The 13,680-nt window shown below is 42.8% G+C and overlaps 1 protein-coding gene across 1 annotated transcript in view; it reads left to right on the plus strand.

Moving 5' to 3' along the window:
• LOC140200342 (serine/threonine-protein phosphatase 2A 55 kDa regulatory subunit B beta isoform) overlaps positions 1 to 13,680 on the plus strand; it is a 395,776-nt gene that overhangs the window by 327,964 nt on the left and 54,132 nt on the right. Inside the window, exons 5-6 of the mRNA XM_072263535.1 lie at positions 5,723 to 5,900; positions 10,509 to 10,673. Of these exons, the coding sequence (XP_072119636.1) occupies positions 5,723 to 5,900; positions 10,509 to 10,673 (343 nt within the window). The remainder of the gene's footprint in view (positions 1 to 5,722; positions 5,901 to 10,508; positions 10,674 to 13,680) is intronic.

A 13,680-nucleotide genomic window follows, 5' to 3' on the forward strand; every position in this document is an offset into this window, starting at 1 on the left:
TTTACACTAATCATGTTTTATTTTCTGTCATTTCTGCCCATCTGCACACTAGGGACAATTTACACTGGCAGATTAACCCACGTTTGTAGGGTGTAGAGAGAAACTGGAGCACTGGGAGGAAAGTCATGCAGACTCAGAGAGAAAGAATGAACTTAACATGAGGTCCAGATTGAACCTGTTCCCGGGTTCAGAGGCTGCAGTTTTACTAGCTATACTAATGTAATACCTGATGTGTAAGATTAATAGAATTTCACGCCATATGCCAGTGATATTAAATCTGATTCTGGACATAGAACAGTACAACACAGAAACAGGCCATTCAGCCCATAATGTTGTTCCAAATTCATTAAATTAATGATCCTTATCCCTTTAACCTGCCCATCATCCATATCCCTCCATTCTCTGTACATTCATGGATCTGACTAAGAGCCTCTTAAACATCTCTATTGGATTAACCTCCACCACCACCCATGGCAATACATTCCAGGCACCCACAGTTCTTTGTGTAAACATCTGCTTTGCACACCTCCTTTGAACTTGCATCTTGAAATGCACATCACCTGGTTTTAGACATTTCATAATATAACCCCCCCCCATAATTTTATAATATACCACTAAGTCTGTTTTATTAACAAATAAAAATGCAGTTGCCTATTGATGAAGCCTGACATCCTGTCATCCCTTTCACTTTTCAGGATTCCTCTGCTGATTAATTGGTTTTACAAAACTGTTGTCATTGTAAAAGAAGCAGGTATGACTAATCTATGTGCAGCAAATAGTCGGTCAACCAATGACCTATTAATTGGTGATGTTTCATCATAAGACTTCAGTTTGCAAGCGTTGATTTAACTTGGGGCTTGATTTGTAGATGAATACCCCAAATATCTGCAGTATTCTTGATTGCTGTTGTGCGTCTGTACTGGTTTGCCAGGCCTGTGAAGTCCCTGCCAATCACATTTGAGTAATGCTGCACCATAGCTGACACTTCCAGACCCAGCAGACCACATTCCTAGTGACTCAGAGTCAACCCTGACCTTCAGTCCTGTCGGCATGGAGTTTGCACACTCTTCCTGAGAGCATATCAATTGCTCCTCATCTTCCCATGTCCCACAGACATGCTGGTAGGTCAGCGGGCTGCAAGAAGTTAACACTTAGAGTAAGAAAGTGGCAGAATAACCAGAGAAAGAGAGAATATTTTATGGAACAACCCAAGAAACTGAAGAAAATTGTTAACACAGTTTGGTCCGTCGCACGAACCAGCCTCCCCTCTGTTGATTTTGTTTACACTTCCCACTGCCTTGGAAAAGCAGACAGCTCAATCGAGGGCCCCTCCTATTCCAGTCATTCCCCTCTCCTCTCCAGCAGAAGATGCAAGAGTTTGATAGCATATATCAGCAGGTTCAAGGATGGCTTCTATTCTGCTGTTAACAGACACTTGAACAGACCTCTCACATGCTAAAAGGTGAACTCTTGATTTCCAACATCCCTGGCTGTGATGCCTGCACCTTAATGTCTACCTGCACTGCACTCTCTCTGTAACGGCAACTCCTTTTCCCCCTATGTACCACCTCATGGTGCTGATGTATGGAATGAGGACATGCATGCAGAAGTGTTTCACTGCATCTTGACACATGGACAATAATAAGCCAATTGCCAAATAGCTCTACTTGCAGCCAGCATGGAGCCAATGGGCTGACTGGTCCTTTTGTTATGGTAAGTAAATTTAGTTGTTTACAAAGTGGTATGCTGAAGTTCCATTATTAAAGCCACGTAGAAGGATCCCAGAACTGAACTTTGAGCAGCCTGAGTGCTGTTTGGGGCCAAAAAGGCTGTAAAGTAGAATAAAGGTTGTGAGACAGATTTAGAGTCAACAAAGAGTTAAAAAGGATCAATCAGGCATCCTGGCTTTCCCTCAAACTATCCTGGCATCACGCCTGGAGCATCTCCTTAGCATACAAACCAGGGAAAGCAGCAAAGCATGGATTACATGCAAAAGGTAATTGAACTTGCTGTAGATACTGAGCAGTGTTCATCGGTGCTTGATTCATTGCACTCAGAGAGCTTTGAAGGTGCAAGACTAATTAGGAATGGGTCACTGGATTTCATTCAGTAATTCAGTGAGGAATGTCTCAGTTGCACCAGCAGATCTGCTGCTGAGGTTTTAATGCCCTCTTCCCATGGAGGCAGCTGCCTCGGGTTTGCCTTATCTCTAAGCAAGCATCTCAACCCAGTTCTCTAGGAACTCAGCAGTACCCAAGCACATCAAATGATGCATCATTGATTTTTGTCAGGGAAAATTAGCTGCTATGTCTTTTAGACTGAAGGCTGGTACACTCACTGTTCTGCTGCACTTTACTCCTGCTTTTTAACAACTACCCAACACCTGTGTTTAAATTGAGATACGTGTGTCACATCACTCTCACACACACACACACACACACACACACACACACACACACAAATACACACACACCCTTCCCTGCTCTCTTCTAATTTGGTGATACCTGCAGCGTTAGAGATGGTGTTTAATTCCAGAGTCTAAATGGAAAATGTAAATTGTTGTTCCCATGTTGATTCTTGTCGAACTCCATTGTCCATCCTTCCACAGTGAATAACTATCTCTAGCTCCATTCTGTATCTGTGATATATGTTCCTTGCCCCAAGCTCTGCTTTCTCTGATGTTATTATGAAGTAACTTGTGTGAAGTATCTTTGTATTACTGAGCCCATCATCCACAGAGATCATGGGAAGTATTACCTGCAAGGTCTATATTGCAAATGTTGCAGTGGTTAATGACGTGAGACAACTAGGTGAACACAGCTCTTTCCTTGGCAGGGGCCACGCTTGGCTTTGCTTCCCTGCTGGGTCTTTGGACTTTTGATCCCTCATCACCCATCCCAAAGATCAATTATATTTCTGCACTAAATCCCACCGCCGCCCCCCCCTCCCATCTCGCAAAGCAGGCCATAAATCTCTGGGATTTTTCTTAGCTTGCCAGTAATTCTAAATGATTTGGGGCTTCCCATTATCTGAAAAGAAAGTTGGTTGATCCTTACTAGGACTGCTGTGTACAGATTGGCATTATATACCGGGAACGGTACTGCTAAGTACAGTCCAACATTGTAAAACACAGTGTTACGTACCCCGTAACTGGGTTGCCAAACCAGCAGAAATGGACCACTTAGTTGGAGTCTGGATTACTGGAACTAAGAAAGTTTTATTAAAGAAATAAGCAACACAGTACTCTAATCAAAAGGATAATAAATGCAACAGTTTAGCGATGATAAACACACATGTACACAGAACTAGGATAATAGGATCAATCAAGCTCTATCGCCGTCTAGGGGTAAATGACCAGTTTCAAGTGACGCAAAGTTCAGTTCAGTTGAGTTCAGTTCAGTTCACAGTAATCACTGTTGTGCTGTTGGGGGGGAGGAAGAGAGAGAACGAATGAATATTCAAATCGGATTCCAACAGACCTTCGGTATTCCTCGCAGTCAGCTTTCGGGCGAGCCCTTTATAATGTCTTCTGAGGTCACCGACTGTGACCCCTCCGTTCCAGATACGATCGTTCTTCTGCGGTGAACCCAGCACCCAGGCAAGGGTGGACACATACACCAGGTTCCCGCCGATCCGTACCTTTCTACCCTGTGCGTCTATGGCTGGTCCTACGTCCAGACCTCCAAAAACTCCCACCAACTAGTGGGGGGGGGGCACACCGTTTTCAAGGTCTCGTTACCTTGTGAAGTCGTGTGTCTGTTGCCTTAGCGAACCTGTCCCGTTTTATCCCCCTGCTGGGGTATCGCCTGTCCATCAAACTTCAAACAGTTCAGGGTTCAAAGCCCCGGTCTCTGACAATACTTGGAACTGTGTCTCCTTTCCGTTAATCCCTCTTGCCTCTCATTAACATCTCTTGAAGGTTCCCCCATTGTCCTCTTATCGGCATCAATCTTCTGATACCTGGTTCTTTTGTCACAACAGGTATAGTACTGCAGGTGTTCTCTGTTATTATATGACAGGTAAGGTATTGCTGGGTACAGTCCGACATTGTAAAACACAGGTATAGTACTGCAGGTGTTCTCTGTTATTATATAACGGTTAGGGTATTGCTGGGTTCAGTGTGACTATATAGTTGGAAATTTTAGAGAAGTGTTTTGAAGAGCTGGTGCAAACACAGTGGGCTGTGAGATTCAGTGGATGATCAACCTCTCTCCCTTGTTCCGTCCCTTACTCCCTCCTCTTCTCTTCATCCCAACTTTAATCAACCTCTCTCCCTTGTTCCGTCCCTCACTCCCTCCTCTTCTCTTCATCCCAACTTTAATCAACCTCTCTCCCTTGTTCCGTCCCTCACTCCCTCCTCTTCTCTTCATCCCAACTTTAATTTTATTACTTTGGTTAAGAGAGAAGCAAAAAAGAAATTGCTCAATGATTTCTGTGAGATATAAAGTTACAGAAAGTGAACAGGGAGGGAATGTGTTCCTGATGTGGGGAAAGGTTAATGTCTAACCTATCAGAGGATCGCATGAAGAGGTTTTCCCTTTTTTTTTACCCCTAATAGTTACTGTTGTCTTTTAAGTTTACCTCGTAAAATACTCTTGAGGACTGAAGTGCTTTTAAAGAATTGGTCAGATTCCAGGAAGAGTATCTGACAGATTATATAGTATGCATTTTCCTCCCTGCTTGTAAAATAATACTGGGTTGATTCTGTGGGCTTGTTCTGTAAAGTTGGTTAAGTGAAAAAGATTGGGGTAGAACAGGATCTAGATCGACTGGGAAAGTGGGCAAAGTGTATGTCAGATGGAATTTAACTTGGACAAGTGTGAAGTGATGTATTTTGGTAAGTTAAAAGCAGGGCAAGACAGTGAATGGCAGGGCTCTGTAGCTGTTGTAAAACAGAAAGTACCTTGGATTAGAGTTTTATAAAATCATGAGGGGGGTTAATAATGTAGAGAATTTCAAATCTTTTCCAGGATAGGGGAGTCTAAAACTACAGGATTTAGGTTTAAGGTGAGAGAAGAAATTTTAAAGGGAACCTGTGGGGAATCTTTTTCATACAAGGAATAATGGCCATACAGGAAAAACTGACAGAAGCAGGCACAATTACAATGTTAAGAAGACATTTGAACAACTACATGGATAGGAATTATTTCAAAGCATATTTATTCATTATTATTATTATTATTTTCTTTCTTTTTGTACTTATACAGTTTTTTGTCGTTTGCACATTGGTTGTTTGTCCATCCTGTTGAGTATGGTTGTTCTTTGATTCTGTTGTGTTTCTTGTGTTTACTGTGAATGCCCACAAGAAAATGAATCCCAGGGTTGTATATCATGACGTATATGTACTTAAATAATGTACTTATTTTGAGTTTTGAAGTGAAGTTTGAGTTCAGATAATACCTTGGTCAACTTGGATGAATTGGATTGAAAGGCCTGTTCCCATGTTGTATAACTTTCTAACTACCGATGAGCACTTTGTCTTTGGTACAAGACAGACGATTTTTTGTGAATAGATAGTAACCAGAAACTTGCACTTTTCACCTTGACATGTGACATCGGTTCCTGCCACTCGAGAGTTTGAATTCACCTATTTCTTTTTGGAGGAGATCACGATCTTGAGGCTGGAGAGCTATTGGGACCATGATGTGAAGGGCTGTTTGACTTATTGTTCTGCTGAACTCTTGCAGCTTGATGCTCAAGTGCTGTGTGTTCTTGTCCCCAGGTGCCAGTGCTGAGACCCATGGATCTAATGGTGGAGGCCAGTCCCAGAAGAGTGTTTGCCAATGCTCACACATATCACATCAACTCCATTTCGGTTAATAGCGACTATGAGACCTACATGTCGGCCGATGACTTGAGGATAAACCTTTGGCACCTAGAGATCACAAACCGAAGTTTCAGTATCCTTCATATGGAGGTTGCAGCCCCCCTTTGAGTATTTGAAGGGGATATTCCTCAAATTCTGGTTGCACTTAGATTAGATTAGATTATGAAGACAAACAGTTCTCTTTTATTGTCATTTAGTAATGCATGCATATATGACTCACTTAAGTCATATAGTCCTGACCTTCTGGCACATAGTTCATGGAGTGGTGGTGGGAGTGTTGGTTGGGGGACCTCTTCATCAGCCTGTTTTGAAATGCAGCATTGTATTGCAATAACAGCAACACAACTAAGGATGTGCTGGGTCTCCTGCAAGTGACTCCTCATATTCTAGCGCCAACATAGTCTGCCCACAATGCTTGGCAGAACAACACAGAACACAACAAGCAACAAAATAGTAACAGCAAAACAACCTCCTTACACACTCACACACACAGAGACAGACACACACGCACACACTCACCCACAGAAACACAGACACACACACACGCACAGAGACAGACAGACAGACACACACACACACACACTCACCCACAGAGACACACACACTCACACACACACGCACACAGACACACACACTCACAGACACACACTCACAATCACACACACACACACACACACGCGCGCGCGCGCACACACTCACCCACAGAAACACACACAAACACAGACACACACACATGCACAGAGACAGACAGACACACACACACAGAGTCACCCACAGAGACACACAGACACAGACACACACACACCCACAGACACACGCACACACACTCATAGACACCCACACCCACAGAGACACACGCCCTCACACACACACACACACACCGACGCAGACACACACACAACCACAGAGACACACACACTCACACACTCACAGACACACACACACCCACAGAGACACTCACACTCACACACACACACACTCACAGACACACACACACTCTCACCCACAGAGACACACATGCGCGACCCACACACACACCCACAGAGAGACACACACACACACACACACACACACACACGCACACACCCACACATACTCACAGACACGCACACATGCGCGCACAGACACACACTCACACACACACACCTCCAACTCTAGGACAGGCCTCCAGTCTCCAGGCTTTTACTCCCAGACTTCCACTTGACCTTCGGGCTTCAATCTTCAGTATAGATGCCAGACTAGCCGATGACAGGATCCCAAACTCCAGGCTCGTCGATTGACTGGTCCTCGTGCCTTTTGTTTGCACGGACATCCGACCTCAGACCCACTGACTTCAAACAGCCTGAAATTCACAATGTCCTTCATCACCCATCCACATCTCTGGCTTTCAAGCACAGAGTGAAGACCTGGACTCTGATTGTCCTTCGTTACCCTACCACGACGATGGACTTTGAGCACAGAGCGGACGCCTGTTGTCTGATTCCTCCACATCCCTGTCTCTAAACCCTAATCTGACTCCTCACTCCCCTCTCTATCCCCAACACCTTACAACTGTTCACTACACTTTACAAACCATATCTCTTTGTGCATTCAGCCTCCTGCTATGGGCTAGTAGTCTGTGTGTTGTAGACTGTTGTTTACTTACAAAGCTGCCCTTTTAATTTCAGATGGGTTACTGCTTGTAATTTACATTAAAAACTGAAAACTGGTTCTTGTTTCAATTAATGTTTGGTATATTCACAGAATTCTATAACTCTTGAAATCCTGACTCCATGTTTACTGGCTCTTGGGAGGCTTTTCAGAATGTTTGGGCACCCCAGGGACTGGAGAGCATCCTGGACAAGGATAGTCACATTTTAATATGAGAAATTTGTAAATATCTTAATAAAAGTTAAAAGTAATTTTTTTTAACAGAAACTTTTTTTTTACAAAATAGAAGTGAAAACTTTCCAAAGGGAAAGAGAGACATTTGGGTGAGAAGAGATGGTGACTTATCCATACAACCCCTTACTATGCTGACCCAGTGTGGTATGAAGGTCCAGTTCAAGTCAGTGACAACCTCTGGTTGATATGGGCAATTATTGATGCTGATCCCTTGACAATTGGTTACATTCTATCTGGCACTGGTCTTTTCAGACCCAGTATGAAGAGCAATTGAATCACTACTTCCTCATCACAAGGAACTTGCGGAACTCAGGTATAGATCAGGACAAGATCTTCCTTAAGCTTGATTTGAATATATGGGTTATAGCTCTCTACTTGGAGCGAAACATCAGCAGAGAAGTTGCCATCACTTTTATTTGCAGCGATTTTTGCTTGTTTGGAAAGAACATCATTTTGACAGAGGCACAGTTATCTCCATTATCTCTCCATTTAGGATTCTCCAGTCTAATGGCAAGCTTTCATGCAGGTTCCACCATCTAGCCTCATACCGGCAACTGCACTAACATTGGTCACCCAGCATTCCATCTTCAGTGTGTACCACCTTCCCAAAGCCAATGGCACAGGTTGTAGAGCTGTTGCTTCACTGCACCTGCACAGCATTCTGGCTTTGCTCCTGATATTGGATGCTGTTCATGTGAATTTTATACTTTCTCCTTATGACTATCTCTTTGGTGCTCCAGTTTCCTCCCACATCCCGAAAATGCACATGTTGCAGATTGAAAATGATACCACTGTAGTGGGCCACACCTCAAATAACTAAGAGTCAGAGTACAGTAAGGCGATAGAGAGCTTAGTGACATGGTGTCGTGACAACAACCTTTCCCTCAATGTCAACAAAAGAGCTGGCCATTGACTTCAGAAATGGGGGTGGTGCACATTCTCTTGTCTATATCAAAGGTGTTGAGGTTTAGAGGGTTGAGAGCTTCATGTTTCCAGGTGTGAACACCGCCAATTACCTTTCCTGGTCCAACCATGTAGATGGCACGGCCAGGAAAGCTCACAAGTGTCTCTACTTCCTCAGGAGGCTAAAGAAATTTAGCATGTCCCTGTCAACTCTTACCATGTACCATAGAAAGTATTCTGTTTGGATACATAACAGTTTGGTATGGTATCTGCTCTGCACATAAGACCATAAAGTATTGGAGCAGAATTAGGCCATTTTGCCCATCGAGTCTACTCCACTATTCCATCATGGCTGATCCCTTTCCCTATCAGCCCCAATCTCCTGATTTATCCCTGTATCCCTTCATACCCTGACTAATCAAGAATCTATCAGTCTCTGCCTTAAATATACCCAATGACTTGGCCTCCACAGCTGCCTGTGGCAATGAATTCCACAGATTCACCACTCTCTGGCTAATGAAATTCCTCCTCATCTCCATTCTAAAAGGATGTCTCCCTATTCTGAAGCTGTGTCCTCTGGTCTTAGGCTCTCCCACCAAAGGAAACATCTATTTTAACAAGGCCTTTCAACATTTGATAGATTTCAATGAAGACTGCCCCCCCCATCCTTCTGAATTTCAGTGAGTAGAGGCTCAAAGCCATCTAATGCTCCTCATGTGACAAAATTTTCAATCCTGGAATCATGTTCGTGAACCTCCTTCCAACCCTCTCCAATGTCAGTGTATCCTTTTTTTTGATTAGGGGCCCAAAAGTGCTGGCAACAGCAGTACTTTATAAAGCCTCGGCATTACGCCCTTGCTTTTATATTCTAGTTACTGGAGAGAGAGTGACTGAGAGATCCCAGTGAGTCTGGAAATGTCCTTCTGAGGGAGAAAGGGACTGAGAGACGCTGGTAAGTGTACAGATAACCTCCTGTGAGAGAGAGAAGCAGACTCTCTGGTTGCCTCATAGCCTGGTATGTTGTCTCCGATGCACAGGATCACAATAGGCTGCAGAGGGTTCTGGCTCAGTCCATCACATGCACATTCCTTCCCACCATCGAGGACATCTCCAAGAGGCAGTGCCGCAAAAATTTGCATATATCACTAAGGGCCCTTATCATTTGGTTCATGCTCACTAACATCAGGGAGAAGCGATATGAAAGACCCTTATTCAACAATTCAGAAATAGCTTCTTTCTCCACTGCCATCAGATTTTTGAATTGTTTTTTGCACTATTTATTTTTGCACCATATATTGTAATTTTATGTCATTAGGTACTGCTGTCACAAAACAAATTTCACATCATGTAATTCGGTGATAATAAATATGATTCAAATTCTGATAGAATAAAGCTTGGGAAACTGATTTATTCAACCAAATAGTTATCCACCATCCCTCTGGCTTAGGGAAGTTGGTCCACTATGAGGATTGACATGCTAGACAACGAGTGGTAGGGCCATTACTGGCAGAAGTTTAGATGGAGAACCGCTAAGAAAAATTGCAAAGAGACTGAAGAGCCATGAATAGAAAGAGAACATGAGGAGGACTGTGCCTTTGTAAAAATTATGCTTCTTTGAAAATGATGAAAATAGTTTTGAATAGAATCACGGGGCATCTTTCCCAGGGTTCCAGTTAAGAGGCACATCAGAGGTAGTGTCAGAATCAGGTTTAATATCACCGGCTCAGTGATGGAAGGAGGTTTAGAGTTACTGCAGAGGTTTAGATTTCCATTGCTCTAAGAATCTATCAGTGTAAGAAGTGCACTAAGGGTACAGGGGTAGAACGTAACATTGTACCTGGAAATCTGACATTTTACTTGAGTCCTGTTGCTGCCTTAATCCATGGCTTTTCAGACATTGTAGATATAAAGCCTGCCAACATGGAGGAGTTGACAGAGGTGATAACAGCAGCAGAATTCCACCCGCATCACTGTAATACGTTTGTGTACAGCAGCAGTAAAGGAACAATCCGACTGTGTGACATGCGGGCCTCAGCACTGTGTGACAAGCACTCCAAGCGTGAGTACCCATCTCATTCTTTCACTACAACACTTGCTGGTGGTTTGGGTTGTACACGACCATCTCAGTTAAGATCTTTGTGGCGACCGTTGCAAGATGTGGGTTATAAGAGGTTGAATTGCAGGTATAATCCACTCCCCCCATCGGTGCTCTTGGTCTCAATCACAGCCACAACTGACCAGCTGCATTCTCCTAAAGAAACATGGCACAGTGGCACCTCTTTCAGAGTCACTGTCTTTCAGCTTCAGCTCCAAAATTCAATTATGATCTCTGGCATAGCATATGTGTCGTTTGCACATTCTTCCTATGGATAGTGGTTTCCTCTGAGTGCTCTGATGTCCTCTTAGATCCCATCCTGAAAGATAGGCTGCTAGGTTATCTAACTCCTTCAAATAACCATCCTGGATCCTATCCGGGGTGGGGGGGGGGGGGAGTCTCGTACTCTCAGTCGCTTCACGCCACAGAAACCGGCATAAGCACCGGCCTGATGGGCCACAAGGCTCGGGACAGACTTTAATCGACTTGATTGGTCTGCTGAGAAATGGGATAGATCAGTTGTCTAAATGGCTGCCCCCTGTGTTGTAGTAAATAAATGAGATGGGATGAACTACTGGATCAACAGTTACATAACACCAAAAATGAAAAGCAGTAAAGGTTCAGATCAAGTGGGAAGTGTGGAGTAACAAAGTGAGGAGCTTTCAGAAATGTAAGATGTTGGTGATTAACCATTTAAAAGCTAGAGGAAAAAGTAGCGGGGAAGAAAAGAACAAAGGGAAGGTGAGAAGGACGGAATGATGATGAGAAAAGTAAGGATGTAAAAAAGCAGATGATAATAGAACAGAAAGAGAAGCAAAACATAGAACATTTGCACACTAATTCAGATAGGGTTATTTGTAATAAGCTCCTTGTTCTCTACTGCAAGAACCTGAGGCTTAATTATCATTGTTCAAAAATATTAGCAATGTTTATCATTCTACCCCGTCAGACGAAGAATATTATTAAAGGATCTCGTGTCTCACTAGATCACTATTTTTAGTGTTTTATCATTCATAGTTTATGGAGATACCAAGTAAATGAAAGTTGCGATTTTTTTTCTTAATCAATAAACCATTCCAATAAATAAATGCAACATTTAAAGTGAAGCACGTATATCATGTACAGTGATTGGAGTATATTGTACAGCCAGATGTTTAGAATATATTAGTGTGTGTTATCCGCATAACTCATGCATGTTTTTTAATTGAATTAAACATACTGAGAAATGAGATTTGAGGAGACTTGTTACATTGAGCTGTTGTGATCTTAAGAGCACTGCCTGACAGACGTAGGGGAAGCAGATTCAATTTTAACTTTTCCGAGGGAATTTAGTAATTACCTGAAGGAATAAAAACAGTAGGGGTATGGATGGAAAGCAGGCAGTGAAATTCAGCTCTTTGCTCTCCTGACTTGTCTGATGGGTTAAATGCTATTTTATAGGTTCTGTATTGCAAAGCTGGAAGAAAATAAAAATCAATTAAAACTGTCAATGAGGGTATTTTTTTGAACCACAGTCAGAGAAAAAAGTGAAATATAGAAATATATTATGTTCACATTCATGAAAGTCAAGGGAGAGGACTTCATATAAATAATAAAAATACAGATATAACTAAGCTCCTTTCTTTTGTACCCAGTATATGCACCAACTATATATAAACATGCCCTATAATACAACAGTAAGACTTAGGAGCAGAATTAGGTAGATCAACTCATCAAGTCTGCTCAGCCAGTCCATTATGGCTGATTTATTCTGCCTCTTAACCCCAATCTCCTTACTTCTCCCCATAATCTTTACCCTTACTATTGTAAAAAAACTACTACTTCTACTTAACAATGATGCTTAGTGAGGCACAGAGAGATCTGTATTTACTGACGAGTACCTTTATTGTTCAAACTAACAAGTATGTGAATTCATACTCGAAATACCTTGTGTGCACACCCACTAAGTATCCCTGACTCTCCTGAACAGTCAAACAATAGCAAAGGTATTACCTAGGCAAGGGAGTTTACACTGGCCAGTCGTTCCTCGTTGTCCCAGTTCACTCGCCACGTGTTTCACACAGGGTTACTTACGCTTGTATCTGCAATGGTTATTCTTTGAAGTTGCCGCTGCAAGCACACACAAAGCATCCACTTTTATATCCATTCCTTATCAATTCAAATATCACATTCCAGTGTCATTGGCCACAGGCCATGTGTCTGTCCTTTAACACCTTGTTATTGGCTCTGCTCCAAGCCAGCATCAATTTATTGCCCCCTTCCCATCAAGTGACAGTCGATAATTTATGGCTCTTTGTTCTCAATCAGCAGTGAGCTGGACTCACTTCAGGCAGGCATCAACCCCAACATTCACAAACCTACTATGCCTGGACTCTTAAAACAACATGCCAGGGTTTCATAGTAGCAAAGAAACAGATAATTCAAGTGGTGTATTGCATAGTTTTACTTTTGAAGGGAATAAAGAGTACCCAAGAGTTTGGTTTTCTTATTTAGAAATGATCTCCAGTCCAGCAGGTTACCTGAAGAATCATTGTGTCTTCTTTAAAACATTGATCAAGCCCAGCATGTCAAGCTCACAAAATGGAGACTAGAGTGTCTTCACAAAATGGCAGCCTCCATCCCCAAGCATGCAGCAAGAACAAAGACTGCTTCCACTGTCCTTGATTCATTTGAATTCACTGATTTGTAGATTGTCATTCTTTCTGGCCAACACTATCAACGTCCGCTTTAAATATACCCGATGACTTGCCCTTCACAGCTCTCTGTGGCAACTAATTCAACAGATTCACCACCCTCTGGCTAAAGAAATTCCTCCTCATCTCTGTTGTAAAGAGATGTCCTTGTATTCTGAGGCTGTGCCCTCCGGTCCTAGACTCCCCGGCTATAGAAAACATCGTTGCCACATTCACTTTATCCAGGACTTCCAATTTTTGATGTGTTTCAATGAGATGCTTCGTCATTCTTCCAAGCA

The sequence above is a fragment of the Mobula birostris genome, chromosome 7 (assembly GCF_030028105.1).
Source record: "Mobula birostris isolate sMobBir1 chromosome 7, sMobBir1.hap1, whole genome shotgun sequence".
Classification (NCBI taxonomy): domain Eukaryota; kingdom Metazoa; phylum Chordata; class Chondrichthyes; order Myliobatiformes; family Myliobatidae; genus Mobula; species Mobula birostris.